The sequence below is a fragment of the Protopterus annectens genome, chromosome 1.part0 (assembly GCF_019279795.1).
Source record: "Protopterus annectens isolate FY-2018-M chromosome 1.part0, PAN1.0, whole genome shotgun sequence".
In the NCBI taxonomy this organism is placed as follows: Eukaryota; Metazoa; Chordata; order Ceratodontiformes; family Protopteridae; genus Protopterus; species Protopterus annectens.
Genome location: NC_056725.1, coordinates 1,397,335,368 through 1,397,355,661, shown reverse-complemented (window position 1 = coordinate 1,397,355,661; position 20,294 = coordinate 1,397,335,368). Strand labels below are relative to the sequence as shown.

Below are 20,294 nucleotides of genomic sequence, written 5' to 3'. Positions count from 1 at the left end.
GGAAACTTTGCATTCAATGAGGGAACACTTTCAATGGCAGGGTCAGGATTTCTCTGATTCTAGAAAAAGATTAAGAACCTTTATACACTTACCACAGCATAGGCCTTTAGCCATAACACCTGTGCTAACTGTAGTTGATGGTGCATATAATGATGTCAGTTCTGCCCCTGACTCTCTTCCCCCGGCCCCTGCCAAACCTGACAGATATTACAGGGTCCCGGATTCTCACTTCCATTTGTATAAAGCCCATGCTGCAGACCTAGAAACTATATCTCAGGGCTCAAAAGGTGTTGCAGCTGCCACGGCCAAAAACCCCCTACCCTCTGAAAGAGAGTCAAGAGCATTAGAGAGATGGGGAAAAAGGTTTATATATCTGCTACTCTTTCTGCCAGGGCATTAAACTGTCAATTCCACATGATACAGTACCAGGAATATTTGTTAGATCAGCTGAATAAAAAGCTTTCTTCTACTGAACCTTTAGACCGAAAGTCCCTTCAGGATTTGGTACACAACTCTCAGCAGGTCAGTAATCATTTCTTAAAATGTGGCTATGATGCACTGGAGGCTTCATTTAGATCAGCCATGACTGGGGCAGTAATTCGAAGACATGCCTGGCTAAAATGCAATCCTTGTCAGACCATGTCAAGGCTAAACTCCTAGATGCTCCAATGGAGAAACAAAGTTTATTTGGCTCCCCTGCACAGGAGATTCTAAAGAAAGTGGAAGAAAAAGCAAAATCTGTGCAAACAGTAAAGGATTTTCTGCAGGTTCAACCTCCGAGGTTCAGCAGAAACTGTCCTTCAAAGAATTGGTCCTTTCCAGACACCTCCAGAACACAGAGGGGCAGGAATAGACACCCAAGAGGCAGAGGTCAATCAAAGGGTGCCTACAGGGGTCGTCAGTGGCAGCCTGCCAACCAGAGGAGTACTGCCACAGCTGCAACTACAACCACTTCCACAGGACAGACACAATGACTTGACTCTGATTCCGCCTACCAGGGAACAACTGGAAGCACCCTTGGGCGGAAAGCTGTCTTTATTCTTGAAAAACTGGTATTGCATTACAAAAGACAAATGGACATTGCAAACCATAGACAAAAGGATACAGGTTTCACTTCCACACTTTTCCAAGAAGGAGCGGAATGCCAAACCTTCCACCAAACCAGAAGCCAGAGGCTTTAAGACAAATCCACAATTTACTTCAGATGAAAGCTATAGAAAGGGTACCATCTATGGAACAAGGCCAAGGATTTTATTCCAGACTATTCCTTGTACCAAGAAAAGAAAACCAATGGAGGCCTATTCTCGACTTGTCCGCACTAAACACATATCTCATTGTGCCAAAATTCAAGATGCTGACCCTACAGCAACTTCTTCCCATGTTGGGCAAGGAGTCTTGGCTGGTGACTCTAGATCTCAAGGAGGCATACCTGCACGTCCCTATATGACCAGATTGCAGAAGACACCTCAGATTTCTTGCAGGATCAGAGCATTATCAATTCTCAGCATTGCCCTTTGGCTTATCTACTGCGCCCAGAGTATTCACGAAATGCCTGGCATCAGTAATTGCACATTGCAGGCTTCAGGGAATTCAAATATATCCATACCTGGACGACTGCCTAATACAAGCGGACAACAAGACAAAACTAATAGAGGATTTGGCCTATGTCATGCACCTGTTACAGGCCTTGGGATACACAGTCAACATCCAGAAGTCAAGACTAGTGCCATCCCAAAGGATAACATTTTTGGGTGCGGATCTGGACACAATGACTCAGATGGCTTTTCTCACAGAAGAAAAACAAAAGCAACTTCCAGTCTACTTCATGGCTTTGACAAGACAAACTCAGCTCACTGCAAGGAAAGTCCTGCAGGCCCTGGGTTACATGGCATCCTGCTTAATCTTGATCCCGCATGCCAGGCTACATATGAGAAAATTACAATGGTACCTAAGGAATGTATGGTCTCAACACAGGCACAGTCTAGAAACCATGATACCAATCATTCCATGCCTGAAAAAGGAATTCCTGTGGTGGGCTCAGGCCTGCCAGTCCAACAGAGGGTTGCCTTTCAACAAACCACAACCAAGGCAGACCATCACCACGGATGCCTCAGACCTAGGATGGGGAGCACACATGGAGGACAAGTGTATCCAAGGCCTATGGTCTCAGGACCAGCTGAACTTGCACATAAACCTAAAGGAGATGCTGGCGGTGAAACATGCAATCGAGACATTCAAATCATTCCTCCAGCAAGGACATCTGCTGATAAGGACAGACAACACCACAGTCATGTGGTACATAAACAAACAGGGAGGCACGCATTCCTACCCTCTATGCCGGATGGCAATGGATCTGTGGAACCTAGGCCTGAGTCTCAACATCCAGCTGCAGGCCAAATTCGTACCAGGAAAAGAGAATTCACTAGCAGACAGCCTAAGCCGAACTACCACGGATGCTCACGAATGGATGCTGCATCCAGACATCTTCAAAATCATAACAAGCAAATGGGGACTGCCAGAGGTAGACCTGTTCGCCTCCCCACTCAACCAACAACTGAAGAAATTCTGCTCAAGAGTATACCACCCACACGCCTGGAGGGTGGACTCTCTCTCTTTCAGCTGGAACGCCCTAACAGTGTATGCTTTTCCACCTCTCCCATTGATGTACAAAGTTCTACTGAAGATCAGGGAGGAACAGCCAAAGGTGATACTGATAGCTCCAGACTGGCCAAGGCAGCACTGGTACCCGCTACTGAGAAGCATGTCTCTGGCGAACTCATGGCCTCTACCCCTATGGCCTCTTCTTCTAACGCAGAACAACTTCAAGACCCTGCATCCAAACTTGAAAACACTGCAGCTAACTGCCTGGAAAATTGCTTAAAACAAAACAAAACTGTTTTATCTCAGAGGGTCAAGGACATTATCCTGGAGGCTCGCAGACCCTCCACAAGGAAGACATACTCAGCTAAATGGAAGAGATTCCTCATTTGGAGCGCATCAAAGGGTACAAATATCACACTGGCAAACCTAGCACACATCCTAGAATATTTAGCAGAACTGTTCCACAATGGCCTGTCCTATTCTTCCATTAAGATTCATGCTTCAGCAATTTCAGCAGAGTACAACATGGATCCACCTATCTTCTCTCACCCTCTCCTCAGACATTTTTAAGAGGGATCAAAATGTAAAACCTCCAAGGAGACCCCTCTGCCTACATGGGATCTCAATTTTGTGCTGGAAAAATTAACATTACCCCCTTTGAACCAGCAGCATCAGCAGACTTACAGTTCTTATCTTGGAAAACTGCTTTCCTTCTGGCAATCACTTCAGCAAGAAGAGTATCCGAGTTACAGGCACTAATGGCAGTGCAGCCTTTCCTTATTTTTCACCAGGATAGAGTGTCTCTGAGAACCAATCCTACTTTCATGCCAAAGGTGGTATCCAGGGTATCCTTGAACCAAGCTATTCATTTGCCTACGTTCTTCCCTAACCCACAGAACAGGGGGGAAAAACTATTGCACACCTTGGATGTACACAGACAACTACGCTACTATCTGGACAGAACTAAAACCAGCAGAAAAACTGACCGACTTTTTGTAGCATATGCAACTGGAGTGCAAGGAAAAGCAATTTCCAAACAGACAATTTCAAAATGGATAGGAAATTGCATTCATTTTTGCTACTCTTTTCATGGAAAGACAGCTCCTGAAAATATCAGGCCTCACTCCACAAGAGCCACAGCCACCACTACAGCTTTCCTATGAGGGGTGGCTACCAAGGACATTTTAGAAGCTGCTACTTGGAGCTCCGTGCATACATTTGCCAAGAATTACAATCTACCTTTATACTCCAGATCCCGAGCAGGTTTTGCAACTGCAGTTTTACAGGGGATCTTAACTACACCATCCTTATCTTAGTACCTCCTCCCCCAGTTTGGCTATGGTATTCTACCCATATGTTATGACTGCAGATGCATCCTTGAAGGACATAGTACAGTTTTGTACCTACCATAAATGTAGATGTCCGATAGGTATGCATCTGCAGTCAGGATTACCCACCCTCCTTTCCCCTCTGTGGTACTCCTAGGGTGCTTACCCCTTCTTCAGCTAGCTGGGGGAATCTATTATGGTGTATTTGTTTGTATGTATATATGTATATATATATATTTTGTTTGCTACTGTTTGGAATTTTCAACATTTATCCAAATTTAGCCTTCCTAGAGGGCACCTGGCATCTGGGGCAAGAAACACTGAGGAAAATGGCGTCGGCTGATGCCTTTATACCCCAGAAGCTCTGACGTCGGGGAAAGTGCGACATCAGCCGAGGCCAGACCCAGACTTTGGAATCCGGCCGACCGAAGGGCTGCCTGAGGCAGGACAACCCATATGTTATGACTGCAGATGCATACCTATCGGACATCTACATTTATGGTAGGTACAAAACTGTACTTTTTGCTTGATTGCTTCTCAGTGAACATATGTCATTCCCAGTTTGTCAAGCTTTTGTTCTTTCCTAAGACTCTTTGTAGTCATCACTCCTCTTTATTTATTTAACATTTGTTTACTGGGAAAGTCCAACTTGGAACAAAGCCAATTTTCAGTGGAGGCCCAGGGAGAAACATTCCAGACACGTGTCTTTGAATTGTGAGAGAAAACCAGAGCACCCAGAGGAAACCCACAGGAACGCAGAGAGGACATGCAGACTCCCCACAGAAGGTAATCCCAGCCGAGAATCGTAACAGAAAACCTCTTCCTGTGAGGCGACAACTCTACCGCTACACCACTAGCATCCTCTGTTTAGAAAGCCAGCATCTTTTAAATTATTGGAGGGTGTGATGGTGGAATTGTCCCATCCTGAGGGTCATCCATCTGCCAAGAAGACTAGACTACCAAAAAACTCAGGTTGAATTCGGCTGCTCTACCGCCTCCCTCTGACATTGCTGTCAAGGCTGGTTAAAGCCCGGAAGGTCATCCAGCTGTTCTGTCGGATTATCCTGCTGCTATTGTTTCGGAGGCCAGCATGGTTCCAGCTTCTCACATGCCCTTGGAGGCTCTGCAGACATCCTTTATGGATGTTGAGGGGGAACCATCGCTGATCATAAGTGAGAGACCGAGGAGTGTTTTGCAAATTCTTGTTTGGAAGGAGATCACACTATGTTGATGGTCAGCAAAGGTGCAAACTTCCTAAGATTTTTAGGGCTGATGTTCCTTTGAAGAAGACGCAGAAAACAAAAAATATTTCCTCTGCTCCTAAAGATTCGCAGTGTGAATGGCAGTATTTTACACAGGGGTTGTTTAATGCACTCATGGCCTTGAAGCCACTCCCCATCCCACCCCCAGTCATCTACTCCTTTTAAAAGGCTTAGGGAGCAGGACTCTTCTGATGAGGAATTGGACTCTGGAGAAGAGTCTTTAGCTTATTCCTGTGATTTCTCCCCATTGGACTGTGGTTCTGAGGAGGAGGACTCCATTAGTCTAGATTCTGCCTTTGAAGAACTTTCCTTTGGGGATACTATCTCTTGTATGATGGAATTTTTTTAAATGGGTCTGTACCCAGGTTTCTGAAGTCCAGAACAGCTGTTATGAACTTCTCCAGATGGAGTCTCCTAAGTTTTCTGCTGTCCATCATTTCCTAGCTGCCCTATTAGACACTTTTTCAGCAGCTTCTTGGGTTCCTGATTCCCATCTTCCAGCCCCTAAAAAAAAACTGATAGGTTTTATAACGTGCTTGATTGATGTCCTTCTGCTGACCTCTCTGTTGTATCTGTCTCTTCTGCCAAGCCTTCCAACTATTACCTTCTACTAAATTGCTTCCTTCTGACAAGAATAGTAGAGCATGGAATGGCTGGTCAAAAAGGTGTACACTGCTGCTACCCAGTTCATCTTTCCCTGTCTCTTATTCTATTAAATGTAGTTGTGATGCAGCTGATGCTTCTTCTAGGGCGGCTGCCTTTGGTTCTGTGTTAAGACATTATTCTTGGCTTCACCTTCAGCCTTTACCTGATGATGTTAATGCTAAATTGATGGATGCTCCTCTTGACAATAAAAATCTCTCTGGTTCTGCAGTTGAACTTTTTTTTGTAAGTCTGCAGGTGAAGGGTAAGGTCTTGCAGGAACTGAATCATATTTTTGTTTTCCCTATTCCCAGATTTCAGAATAATTGTCCTTCCACACCTACCCTTGTATTTAGACAGTCTCACCTCCTTTCCAAAGGTAAAAAGGGTTCTTGAAGGGCTCCTCCTGCTATGTCTACTGAGACTCCTGCTACTCAGAAGCCTCCTTTTCCAGACAAGCCGGGTTCTGACTATTTGCTTCCCTCCCTTCTAAGTCAGGTTCCTTTATCTCTTCATCTTTCCCTGTCTCTTCCCAGTTGGTTAAGGGCCACTGAGGATTCTTGGGTTCTGTCCATCATTCGTCAGAGATACTTCATGGTGTTGAAATCCCTTTCTCCTTTTTTTGGGTATTCCTCAACCTCCTCAGGAACAGCTGCCCTTTTTTCTGGGTGTACTTCAGAGCCTTTTGTCTGAAGGCACCATCCAAGCAGTTTCTGTTCTTCAAAGGGGGAGAGGGTTTTTATTCCAGAATGTTTTTGGCTTCCAGGAAAGATGGTACCTGGAGGGCCCATTCTCAATATTTTTCAGCTTGACACCTTTCTGGAGAGCCCGTCACATTGAAAACTGCCTCTCTGAAACCTGTTTCCTCTTCTACCTCAAATTTTTGTAGTCTCTCTGGATTTCAAGGATGACCATCTTCACATCCATATTCATCCCCGTTTCAGGAAATGTTTGTGTTTCTTCCTTGCATTTTCAGTTCTCTGCTTTGCCCTTTAACCTCTCTACTGCCCCAAGGGTCTTCACCAAATGCCTTGCTCATGTGATTGCCTTTTACAGGATGAGAGGGATACATATCTTTCCTTACCTGGATGACCTACTCATTCAGGCTTCCTTTCCAGAGAACCCTGTTTAAGCACCTCTGCTATGCTATCTCCTCTTGCAAAGCATAGGGTTTACAGTAAATTCCCAGAAATCCTCTGTGACTCTTTCTCAGAATTATGATTTTCTGTGGTGCAGGCTGCAGACCATTACTATACTGGCTTCCCTGCCACCACCCTGGGCTCTGACTCTAATTGCCTTTTTTCATCCCCTTCTTTCTCATGTCTTAATTACAGCCAGGAAGTTTCTAAGGGCTCTGGGTAACATGCCTTCCACCATTCCTATGCTTTCTCTAGTCAGGCCCCATATAAGGAAGCTACAGTGGTTCCTAAAGTCAGTAGGTCTTCAACATTCTCATCCTTTAGACTTTCTAGTTCCTTTACTTCCATGCCACAAGGTAGAACTTCAGTGGCAGATTCATCAGCTGTCTCTCAACCCAGGGTTTCGTTTTCAGCCACCAGTCACCTTTCAGGAACTTTTTTTCAGATGTTTCGGACACGGAGTGGGGGGGGGGCTCTTTTGGCCATCTAAGGGTTCAGAGCCTTTGGTCCATTCATCAGAAGGTGGACCATATCGACATCAAGGAGATGAGAGCTACTCCTCTTGCTGACCAGGCCTTTTGTACTATCTTCCTTCCAGGGCCTCTCAAAATCTTTGCATACAAGGTGGGGGGGGGGGGGGCATGGTCTTATCTCCTGTGATGGCTAGCTGTTTAGGTTTGGGATATGGCTGTCAAGTATCAGTTGACTTCAGGCTGTTTATATTCCTGCAGAACATAACATTGTGGCAGACTCTCTGAGCAGGTCCGTAACACAGGCTCACGAGTGGATGCTTCATAGAGATGTGTTTCTGGACATTATCCACCAGTGGGGTACTCCTCATTTAGGTCTTTTTGCCTCCCCTCTGAACAAACAACTTCCTCTCTTTTGCACCAGAGTCCCATGTCCTCTGGGGTGGAAGTTGGATGCCCTGCCTTTTTCTTGGAAGGGGATGTTTCTCTACACCTTCCCTCACCTTAATCTCATACCAAGTGTCCTACTCAAGATGGAGACAGGACTATCCCAAAATCTTGTTGGCGACTCCCTTTTGGCCCAGATAGCATTTGTTCCCACCTCTTCTGTACCTAGCCAAGGGCACGCGCATGTTACTTCACAGGATGGACTTAGACAAGACAAAGGGGTCTCTCATCCATCCTGACTTTTCCACTGCTCATCTGACACTGTGGGTGATGAGGTTTTTTATCCCTTTTAGGCACCTTATTTCTGAGGACATGCTCTGGTTCTGCAGGAGGCCAGGAAAACTATTTGAACAAATAAGATTTCTCGGTAGTGGAAGAGAATTTTTGTCTGGTATCTTGCTCATAACCAGAATCCACTTTCTGTGGAAGTTTCTTTGGCTCTCTCTTAATTGTTTGAATTGCTCCATGCCGGGTTGGCATACTCTTCAGTTAAAGCTTACATTTCAAGTTATTTCTGCTCGTCTGTCTCTGACTGCTCCTTTGGCTTCTAGTGGTCAACAATTTCTTAAAGGCATCTTTCATATTATACCTCCCAGGAAGCCTATTCCTCCTTTTTGAGACCTTACATTTTTTCTTGAAAAATTGACTCAGGCTCCTTTTCAGCCTGCAGCTTCAGCTTCCTTGCAGCATTGTATATGGAAGGCTGTTCTTCTTTTGACCATTTAGCTAGATGGGTGTCTGAGCTTCAGGTCCTTATGGCCTTTTTTATATTTTCATAGGGACATGGTGTCTCTTCATTCTAATCTTTCTTTTATGCCCAAGATGGTTAATAAATTGTGTCTTAATCAGTCTGTTAACTTGACTATCTTCCCTTGTCTGCAAGTGATAGGGTTCTTCACACCTTGAATTTGCATAGACAAGTCAAGCATTACTTGGATAAATCTAAAGCCATTCATAAGTCTGAGCAACTTTTTGTTTCTTTTCAGCCTAGGTCTTTAGGTTTGGCTCTTTCTAAGCAAACTATTTCATCGTGGCTATATAAGGCCATTTCCTTTTGTTACACCTTTTATGGAATAAGCCATCCTTCTGTTAAAGATCATTGTACCAGGGCTGTAGCTTCTTTTGGTGCTTTTTTCAAAGGACTGAATACTAACTCAATTCTTGAGGCAGCTGCTTGGATTTCAGTGATTATTTTTTGCCAAGCACTATGTTAGAACTAGTTTCTAGTGCTAGAGCCAGGTTTGCCAGGGCTACCCTGCATGGCTTTCTTGAGGGCTCAGCTGGACATTCCTCCTTCCAACTTTCTTCCTGAGCTTTTGTACTCTCCCTACTGTAAGGAATACAGCAACAGTGATATGGACAGACATAGTACGGTTGTGTAAAATCTTTCTATAACAGTAGATATCCTTATCTTCCCTGTTGCAGTATCCCCCCCCCTTTATTTTTCTCCTTCCGGATGTACATGTTCCTCTCTTCTCCTTGGACTGGTGTTCCCTCCTTGGGCTTTTCAGTTCTGAAGATGGTATGTACATTTGTCACCTTTACGCCCTACTCCATGCGTGGTGACCATACGTGTGATGTATGACATCCCTATTACAACCTAAGGTTTTGGTATACTCGCTGGACGCAGGACTACCCTTGGCGGGGGATCCCTACTGTAAGAAATACTGCAACAGTGAAAAGAAGAACATCCACTGTTATGGTAAGAATTTACACAACTTTACTTTTGTCCTATGGATTTTCATTTCTAACGTAGGTACATCCGTACGTCATCTTTATGCCGTATGCCATGAGCGAGGAGCATACGTATATGATGTACAATGTCCTTAAAAACCTAAGGTTTTGGTATACTGGCTGGACGTTAGGCTATCCTTGGCAGGGGATCTCTTTAGTAAGGAATACTGCAGCAGTGAAGGGAAGGACATCTACTGTCATGGTAAGATTTTACACAACTGTGCTTTCCTTATCTTCTTTTTTGTATTATGTGTGGTATGTTTACCTTTACCTCAATTCATGGCTTCAGCGGGAAAACTGAGCCAGTCCACCAACAGTTAACAGCTGATTAAATATGTATATTACTGTTTGCATCTTTATACTAAGCGATGAAATATTCCTGAAGCACATTTGTTTGCCTCCACTTCTGTTGCACTACAAGGATGTGTTGTATTTGGTTGTGTTCAGGTTTTACTTAATGGGGAGACTGTTCCTCTTATCCTTCATTATAGTTTCCCATAATGATACGTAAGTGCAACATACACTCTACCACCTCCATTTTACAAATCTCTTATCACTGTTGAATTACCTTATAGCTTCATATTATCAGTTCAGTTCTAAAAATTGGTAATTAATAATAAACTGAAAACAATGCTTTATATTGCAGTATTTCCCAGGAGCTGATGAGCCACTCCAGTATCCCTGTCAGTACTCAGACGAAGGTCAGAGCAACTCTGCCACCAGCACAGGTATGGATGCAATTATATGGGCACTAGAATCAGTGCTGTTGCATTTCTGTAAGTTAATCTGCTTACATTTAATTTCTTATGTAGCATGCTCCATAATTACCTTTGCACAAGTCTGATACTTTCTTATAGATGACTGTGATTACACAGAGAGATTTTTTTTTGTATATGTGTGTGTGTGTGTGTGTGTGTGTGTGTGTGTGTGTGTGTGTGTGTGTGTGTGTGTGTGTGTGTGTCTCTCTCTCTACTCATGTTTTATAGCATGTAGATTTTAATTAGAAGCTGTTAGGTGTAGACTGTTTAGTTTTTTTTGTTTATTGTATTTATTTTATTTTACATTTGGTAACCAGGATAGTCCAGCTGAAGGCCCGGGGAGAAAAACTCCAGGAAATAACAAAGCATACACATATTCGTATGGAATGTATGTACACGTGAAATACAATAATTTTTTCTGCAGTACATATCCAAAGCAATACAGTCAAATAATTAAAAAAATAATAAAGTAACTGTATAAAACATCACAACAGGGATTAAAGTAGGGAACTGTTAGCAAATATACAGTGAGTGAGAGAGAGAGGCAGATATAAGAAAATAAAATGTAACAATAAGGAATTAAATAGGAGCACTTTTGTTAACAAAAATTGTAAGGATAAAGAGTGTATGATTTAAGGTAAAAATAAGCATGTGCTGAGTAAGGAAGTATATAAAGAAGATTTTAATGTACTGCAGTAAAAGGGATTAAGTCAAGAGTGGTAGGCAGATGTGCTGAAAAAGGAAAGAATGAATGTTCTTCGTGTTTCACTGTTGCAGTCATTACATTTGAGTAATCTGCTGGCAGGTTGCCCTCAGTTGGCCTGAATTCCAAAGTCTTGGGTACTGCGTCGGTAGCTGTCTCCTCTTCCATGACGTCAGGTCATCAGGGGTATAAAACAAGCAGCTGATGTCATTTTCATTAGTCTTTCTTGCCGTGCGGTGCCCGAAGCAAAAGCATTTCGCAAGTGCCGGTCGGCCGACTCCTGAAATATTCGAGTTTGAGTTTCAGAACCGAAGTTTTCACTAAAGCTAAGTACCCCGTTGGGGAAACTTTTTTTCTTGCTCCATACCGATGTCAGAAAAAGTTAATAATTGTATTACTTGTGGGAAGCAAATACCTCATAAGGATTTCCAGTTATAATATATTCCTTGCCTAGGCCCTGATCACAACGTGCCTGGCTGTAGGCTTTGTGCTAGATTTAACCAATGCACTATTAAGCGTCTGTATATTTTTGCCTCAAAGTATTTTGGAAACAGATTTAACTATCCAGAAATGTCGTCTGATAGCAATCCGACTACCAGAGTACATAAAAAACGCAAAGAAAAGGACAGAGAGAGACAGTCGAGGTCCAAAACCGACGACGAAGCTTCTCCTAAGCCAGTCGCCGGTTCGCCGGTACTCAGTGAGGCACTTTCGCAGCCCCTGATGCCCGCTACTTTAGAGTCGCAGGCCCCTACCGACACCCATGTGGAGTCCAGCATGCCGCGAGATACTCAAACTATTGGACCCACGGATGTATCTCCCTCAGATGGGTCCGGAGCTGCTGAGCAGGCATCGGCTTCTGGGGGTGTATTCAGGCCTCAACATTTTTATATCAAACCGACGACAGCTGCAAAACCAAAGACAAAAGCAACTTCTAAAACTAAAAAAACGACGCATGAGCCATGTGCATAGGCCTCTATGCCTGAAAAACAGATGATCAAAATGGCTGAAGACCTTATTACCTTGATCAGGGGTTCCCATCCCCGTCCAGATAAGAGGCCTAGGCAAGACGCTGATTATGAATCTTCTGATCAGGTTTCTATTTCTTCTGCTCCGGAATTATCTATACCTCCCTATGAGAATTCTGATGCAGAGGAGTCTGTACCATCTGCATCTCCTCCTGAGGATTATTCATTTGGAGAAACCTTGCATACTTTGAGGGAGCATTTTCACTGGGAGAGTCAAAATTTCTCAGAATCAAAAAAGAGGCTCAGGAATTTCCTTCTCCCTTAGCACAGGCCTTTAGCCATACCCCCTGTTTTAGACATTGTGGATGATGTGTTTTTGGAGTCAAGCTTGACCCCTGAATCCTTACCTCCGGCTCCCATCAAGCTTGACAGATATTACAGGGTCCCTGACTCGCTCAAATTTTTATTTAGAAACCTTGCTGCTGATCCCGAAACTATTTCACAGGGTCCAAAGGGAGGTAAGGCCTCAACAGCAAAAAATCCTACCCCCTCTGACAGAGATTCAAGGGCACTGGATAGATGGGGAAAAAGGTTTATACATCTGCAACCTTGGCAATTAGGGCCTTAAACTGCCAGTTTAATATGCCTAAGTACCAACACCATGTTATGGGATTGCTGAAACAGAAAATGATGTTGATTTCTGAATGTGCAGAAAATAAAGAATTGCAGGAATTATAGCATGCAGCTGAACAGGTTGGAAAGCATACTTTGCAATGTGGTCTTGATTCCTTAGAGGCCTCCTGCAGGGCCGCAGTTACTGGATCTGTGATTAGGAGGCATGCCTGGCTAAAGGAACAAAATTTGCCTGATCATGTTAAAGCTAAATTACTAGATGCACCTTTATAGCATGATACTCTGTTTGGTATTAAGGCAGAAGAGGTTTTAAAGAAAATAAGACAAAGCTAAGTCTATGCAAACTGTAAAAGACTTCTAACTGTATTAGTAGCTGTATTTAGAGCACAACCAAAAGCTGTTTGCTGAATTTCCTGTTTGCACTTAATTTTAAATCGTTTTTTTCTTAAAACTTGCATATTTTCTGTCCTTGACCTAGCACTCTTGTGTGGGGTCATTTACTGCACTGTTATAACTTGATATTACTTGTGAACCTCTGCTATCTCTGTAAAAAACAAAAACAAAAAAAAAAATCTTGCTTTTTTCCCCACTTTTCTGAGAGTTAAAAAAGTTCAGTTACAGGCTTGCTGTTCCTGAACTGTTTGAAAGTTTCTGTGAGGCCATTTTTGCTTGGGCTGAAGGAGGGTCTCTGTGTTCATCAGTGGCAGTGACTAACATTGAGCAGCTTCCCTGCCCCCCGTAGAGGTGGTTACTGACTTGAAACTGTAGTTTTATTGGCCACTAGGGGTCATTTCCATAACTCCTTCATTTGTCCTCAGAGGAGTGGTTTAAGGCAGTAACTTGTAGTTTATTGGCCATTTTGGGTAATTTCCTGTCTTTTCCAGCCCCCTGCTATAAAGCACGCTTTAGCGCGGAGTTGCCACTGTTGCACACTAGGGCAGCTCCGGTTAAGCAGGTTTAAACTATTCGGGCTACCTAAAGTCCACTCTTCAAATTTTCCCTTAAAACTATCTTCCTCGAACTATACTACTGATCTAATCAGCGTATCCTATAATTAAAAAGATCATCTCTACTTGACTCCAAGTAGACTATTCTCTATCTGTTAAACGTAGCACTTGCTCCTACAGTACTTATTACCTTGATACGGCACTCTTGTCATAGATAGTACCCCAAAAAGGCAACCCCCATTTCTCGGTCACCCACGTCCCCGGAACTTTTAAAAGTTTTTTGTCTATTCCTTCTAGCATGTCGAGGGATCAGTTGCTAGTGTCCTCTCCTGCTCAGCTGGTGAACCTGGGAATATTGAGGCAATGTTACAATTGCCTCATGTACACAGACAACCCTCTCCTCCTCCCACAAAACACAAATGCATGCGAGAGATGCAACTATACGGCCAAACTGGAGGCTGAGCTCTCTCAACATAGGACTGGCAAGACCAGTCAGGAGGAGAAGGTTACCACACACACTATAGACCCAGTCTCACATAGTACCATTACAACCTCAAATCATACACATAAACACACAAAGACATCGGAGGCTCTGATCAAAAATCTACCAAAACAGCAGAGGCCACCAAAGCAGACACCCAAACAACCACCACCTCAGAACACAACACCTGCAACACATAGACCTCACAGTCAGAGTGTCAAACAGTCACAGCCCTTAAGGCCAAACACAATGCCAGACACACTAGTCATTGGTGACTCCATAGTCAGACACACTGACGTCCCGCTCACCAGACTGAGTAAGGAGAAGGTCACAGTAAGCTGCCTGTCGGCGCTAGAATCCGCCACATAACGCAAGCACTCAGGTCTCTCAACAGCAGGTACAAATATGACTCAGTCATTGTCCACGCTGGTGTAAACGACCTGAGACGTACCTCCTTGGACTACATGAGACATTGAGGAGCTCTCTGATTATGTAGCCCAGGCAGGTATGACCCTGACCTTGAGCAGTATCCTACCTTCACCAAGAATGATGCCACAATACAGAGATAAGATGATCAGCTTTAACAATTGGCTTAAACACTGGTGTCATTCAAAGGGGATCCAGTGTCTGTCTGCCTGGGATGACATGCTGGACAAGCCACGCTGCTTCAAGGGACGGCTTGCACCTGTCACCCTGGGATTCTGGATATTAGCAAAGGCTCTTGCCACCCCATAGTGCCTTTTTAGGCAAGGCTCAAATTCTAAACCTACCACCCTAGAACACAAAAGGGAAAAAAAACTAAGGGTAATGCTGCTCAATGCCAGAAGTCTAAATCTCAAAATGCACGCACTCGAGGCCCTTCTCAGTATGGAGAACATCGATGTCTGTGCTGTGACAGAAACCTGGTTCAAGGCTCCTGAGAGCACCCCAGCTATCAGGTTTTACCTCATATCATGCTCCAGCCCCAAAATCCGGACAATACCAAGAAAGGAGGGGGGGTATCCATATTCATCAAGGACACCCACACCTCAAGACTGGTGGCAACGCACGATGCATCGGAGACCATCCAGGTGCAATTAACCATAGGCAAGACTGCTCTGCAAATTGTAGCATGTTACAGGCCACCCTCACAAACTCAGGAACCTCACATGGCCTTCCTGAAAACACTAGAGGGGATAAATGTATCACCAAACACCATCATACTAGGTGACTTCAATTACCCTAATATAGACTGGGAACACTACTCAAGCCCAAACACCCTAGCCCAAAAGTTCCTGGAATTCATAAACTCAAATGCCATGGAACAACTAGTCACCATCCCCACAAGAGGAGATAACATACTTGATCTCATCATCACGAACATGGGAGCACAATGTTCAACACCGGAGGTGTACCCCTCACTGGTGAGATCAGACCACAAACTAATCTCGCTGGAGGTCCTCATCCCACCCCACCTGAAATAAAAAAGACCACAGTAAAGAACTTCTCAAAGCCGACTTCACACTTCTAAAGACTAGTGTGGTCTCCTTTAAGGCCCCGAGGCGGAAAACAGTACTCAAGCCGCTGAATCACTTACAAATGCCTTCTACCAGCACCTGCAGGACTGCATGGATAAGGCAATCCCAAGCAAAACAAAGACTCTTTGTACCAAAGGCAAGCGTCCAGTCTGGTGGACCCCAGCCATAAACAAACTCTACAACAAAGGAGGAAGCTACTACAAGATAGAGCAAAATCCTTAAAAGGTAAGACACCCTTGATCACTATAAGTAAAAAACTAAGAGCTCTCATAAAATCATCCAAAGCAAATTTCGAGAGAAAAATAGCTAAAGACTCAAAAGACAATCATAAGGCCTTCTTTAGCTATGTTAGAAACCTGTGAGGAAACTCCCAGATATGCTCAGAGCTAGTTCAAAATGATGTGAAGATTACTGATCCTACAGACATTGCCAACATACTGGCTGACAGGTTCAGTGCAAACTTCTCCCTCCCCCCCCAAAAGGAGAGATATCTATACCAAACGATTGCAGCCCCCCAAACATCTCCAGCACCCAAGTGAGAACTGCTCTCTCCAAAGCAAAAAACACAGCATCCATGGGACCTGATGGTGTCCCCGGCTGTGTGCTCCATGAACTCAATGAGGAATTAAACCCACAGCCAGGACAGCTGTTTAATCAAAGTCTTACCTCTGGATACGTGCTCCAGGAGTGGCACTGCAACTGTGGTACCACTTCACAAAGGCGGTGCCTCCACCGACCCTGGAAATTACCAGCCCATTAGCCTTATCTGCAAAGCCATGGAGAGGATCATAATGGACCTCATAAATAAAGACATAGGGAATTTGCAGACTTTGGATCCAACCCGGTTTGGCTTTGTCAAAGGCAGATCATGCCTTTTAAACTTGGTTGACTTTTTCGAAACAGTCACCAAAGCCATTGAGGGAAAGGCAGTCCATACAGCCTACCTCGATCTGGCTAAGGCCTTCGATACAATACCCCACTCGGGTATCACTGAAAAACTCATCAGCTTAAATGTCAACCCATACATCACAAGATGGGTTGCAAACTGGCTGAGTGACAGAACCCACAGGGTCAGAGTTGCTGGCGCCATGTCAGACTCAAAGCCTGTCACAAGTGGTGTCCCACAGGGCTCAGTCCTGGGCCCACTCTTGTTTGGCATCTACTTTTCCGAAGTACAAGCAAACACAGGAGGGTTATGGCTGACAAAGTTTGCAGATGACTGCAAACTGGGCCATAGTAGAAAACACATCTGACACAGATATCCTTCAGAAGGGTCTCACAGAAACGGATAACTGGTGCCAGAGCCACGGCCTAAAGTTAAATGCCAAAAATGCATAGTCATACCTTCGGGAAAAACAAGGTTACCCCTAGCTACCAAATAGGTGGCAATCCACTGAGCACAGAAGAAGTTATCAGGGACCTGGGGACCCAGGTTGATAGTAGTCTGTCATTCAACACCCATGTAGCTAAAGTAGTTAGGAAGACCTTCTACATTGCCCACCTTATCATGAAGGGATTCTCATCTAGATCAAGGGAGGTCATAGTCTCCCTTTACTCATCACTCATCAGACCAATGATAGAGTACAATGCCCCATTCGAATGTATCTGACCCGACACTTGCAGCAGCTGGAGAGGCCACAAAAGTTCCTCACCAAAAGGATAAAGGGTCTCAAAAATCTGTCCTATGCTGCCCGACTGAAAGAACTCCAGCTCTATTCAGTCGCACCGCTTGCTCAGAGGTGACCTTTGCCTAACATACAAGGCCATGTCAAACCCAGATTTGATGAATATGCTTCACCTCAAAAATCTAGATCCATCAGAGCCACAAGGCGGAGACTTAAACCTTGACACGGCTATTAATAGGACGTGCTGGAGGGATAGATTCATCACCCAAAGACTCCCTATGCTGTGGAACAAAATCCCGGTACATGTGAGGCAGAGCACCTCGCTGGCCTTGTTCAAGAGAAATCTTGACCAATGGATGGGAGATCGCAGATATACCCCAGGGATTACCTCAGTGTCACTGCTCGACAGAGGCACAGCAAAATAATGGGTATAGTTCCCCATACTAAAGGGGTGGCGTAAGCCACAAAACGATGGGCTAGGCTTGTAAATGCCCTCGGGCAGATAGCCTAGTATGAACCTATGAACCTATGAACAAGTGCAGCCACCAAGATTCAGTAGATACTGGCCTACAAAAAAATTGGTCCTTTCCAGTGTCAGACAGAGCTCAAAGGGGCAAATCCAGATGCCCTAAGGGTTCCAGATACCAGGCGCAAGATTCCTACAGGTCAAAGCAATGGGGTGCTTCTACCTCCAAATCTGGAGGAGATAACGTGCAAACCTACAGAAAACAGTCCCAATGACTTCCCTCTGCCTTCACCAAGTACTTATCTTTTGGCAGCACCCTTAGGGGGGAAATTAGCACTTTTTGCTCAGAATTGGCAGTTAATAACCCAGGACAAGTGGGTGCTAAAGACAGTATCACAGGGATACAGATTCCATTTCCATACTCTGCCAGTGGCATATGGTTGGCCACATCTGCCAAAAAATCAATGGGCGGAGGCACAGAAACAGGTTCCGTCCCTCATGGATATGGGGGCCATTCAGCCAGTACCAGAACAGGAAAAAGGACAAGGTTTTTACTCGAGACTATTCTTGGTACCCAGAAAGGGCAAGGCCTGGCGGCCAATACTGGATTTATCGATGTTGAACACATACCTGGACATTCCAAAATTCAAAATGCTGACTTTGCAGCAGCTTCTGCCCGTGCTGGGCAAGAATGCTTGGCTGGTGACATTAGACCTAAAAGAGGCATATCTGCATGTCCCAATAAGGCAATCGTGCAGAAGATACCTCAGATTCAAGGCTTGGCATAATGCATTACCAATTCTCTGCACTGCCCTTTGGCTTATCTACTGCGCCCAGGGTCTTTACAAAGTGCCTGGCACCAGTAATTGCATTTTGCAGACAAAGAAGTATACAAATATATCCTTATTTGGACGACTGTCTCATTCAAGCAGAGAACAAGGACATTCTTCTTCAACACCTGGCGTTTGTGAAAAGGCTTCTAACATGCCTAGGGTACACAATAAACGAAAAGAAGTCACAGCTGGTAACCTCTCAAAAGATAACATTCCTGGATGCAAGCTTGAATACAACTGCCCAGATGGTTTATCTCACGCCAGACAAGCAAAGGCAACTGACTACTTACTTCAAACTGATGGCAACAAAAACCCAGTTGTCTGCAAGACCAATTTTGCAAGCTTTGGGCTTCATGGTATCCTGCATCTTACTGATTCCATATACAAGACTGCATATGAGGAAGCTTCAATGGTACGTAAAAAGTTTATGGAGTCAGCATTGTCACAGTCTGGAAACAACGATTCCTCTCATTCCCTGCCTACAACAGGAGTTTCTATGGTGGGCAAAGGCATGTCACCAAAACATGGGACGGGCCTTCACTCTACCCCCTGCCAGCCAAACCTTAACAACAGACGCATCAGATTATGCGTGGGGGGCCCACATGGCGGGAAGATGCATTCAGGGCATATGGGCCCCAAAACAAATGCATCTACATATCAACCAGAAAGAGATGCTAGCTGTTCAGAATGCCCTGACAGCCTTCAAGGACTTACTTCATCCAGGACAACTACTGATAAAGACGGACAACACCACGTTCATGTGGTATGGGGGGCACGCACTCACACCCCCTCTTCAGATTAGCCATGGCACTGTGGGACACAGCTTTGACTTACCAATTACTTCTTCAAGTTCAATTCCTGCTAGGAAAACAAAATACTCTGGCAGACGATTTAAGCAGAAACCTTTTGGATCCTCACGAGTGGAAACTAGATCCACAAGTCTTCAGCTTGATAACAAAGAAATGGGGGAGCCCAGACATAGATCTATTTGCCTTTCCTCAAAATTATCAATTGAAAAGATTCTGCGCAAGGACTTATCACAGACAAGCATGGAAAGTGGATGCCCTATCCTTCAGTTGGAAAAACCTATCAGTTTATGCCTTTCCTCCTCTGCCTCTTCTTCACAAGGTCCTCTTAAAAGTCAGACAAGAGAAACCAAAGATGATACTAATTGCCCTGGACTGGCCCCGCCAATACTGGTACCCAATCCTAAGGAACTTGTTTCAATACCCAGCTTGGACCTTACCTCAAAGACCTCAACTACTGTCCCAGCAAGACAATCCGATCCTGCACAATCAACTCCAGACACTGAACCTGGCAGCATGGCTGATCATGTAGTTATACAAACAACACCTCTCAGTAAAGCTGTGATGGATATAAATTTGGAAGCCAGAAGGCCTAGTACTAGAAAATCTTATGCTGATAAATGGAAGAGATTCTGTGCTTGAAATCAAGCACAAGGAACTGATACAGCAGAACCAAATATTCCTCAGGTATTGCAATACTTGACTGAGATGCTTGATAAAGGCCTATCTTTCTCATCAATTAAAATCCATACCTCTGCCATTTCGGCTCATTACAGTACAGATACATCAATCTTTTCTCATCCTTCACTAAAGCAGTATCTTAGAGGAGCCAAAAATTTAAGGCCTCCTAGAAGATCACCAATACCTGCATGGGACCTCAATTATGTGTTGGAAAAGCTCACCCTGCCTCCATTTGAACCAGCTGCTACTGCTG

General features: G+C 44.4%; 1 protein-coding gene across 1 annotated transcript in view; it reads left to right on the top strand.

The window, feature by feature from the left end:
• The window catches only part of MAP3K7 (mitogen-activated protein kinase kinase kinase 7), a gene marked incomplete in the record, with an annotated part of 2,238,689 nt that overhangs the window by 1,290,550 nt on the left and 927,845 nt on the right, over positions 1-20,294 (top strand). Inside the window, 1 exon segment of the mRNA XM_044067202.1 lies at positions 10,270-10,351. Within this exon segment, the coding sequence (XP_043923137.1) occupies positions 10,270-10,351 (82 nt within the window).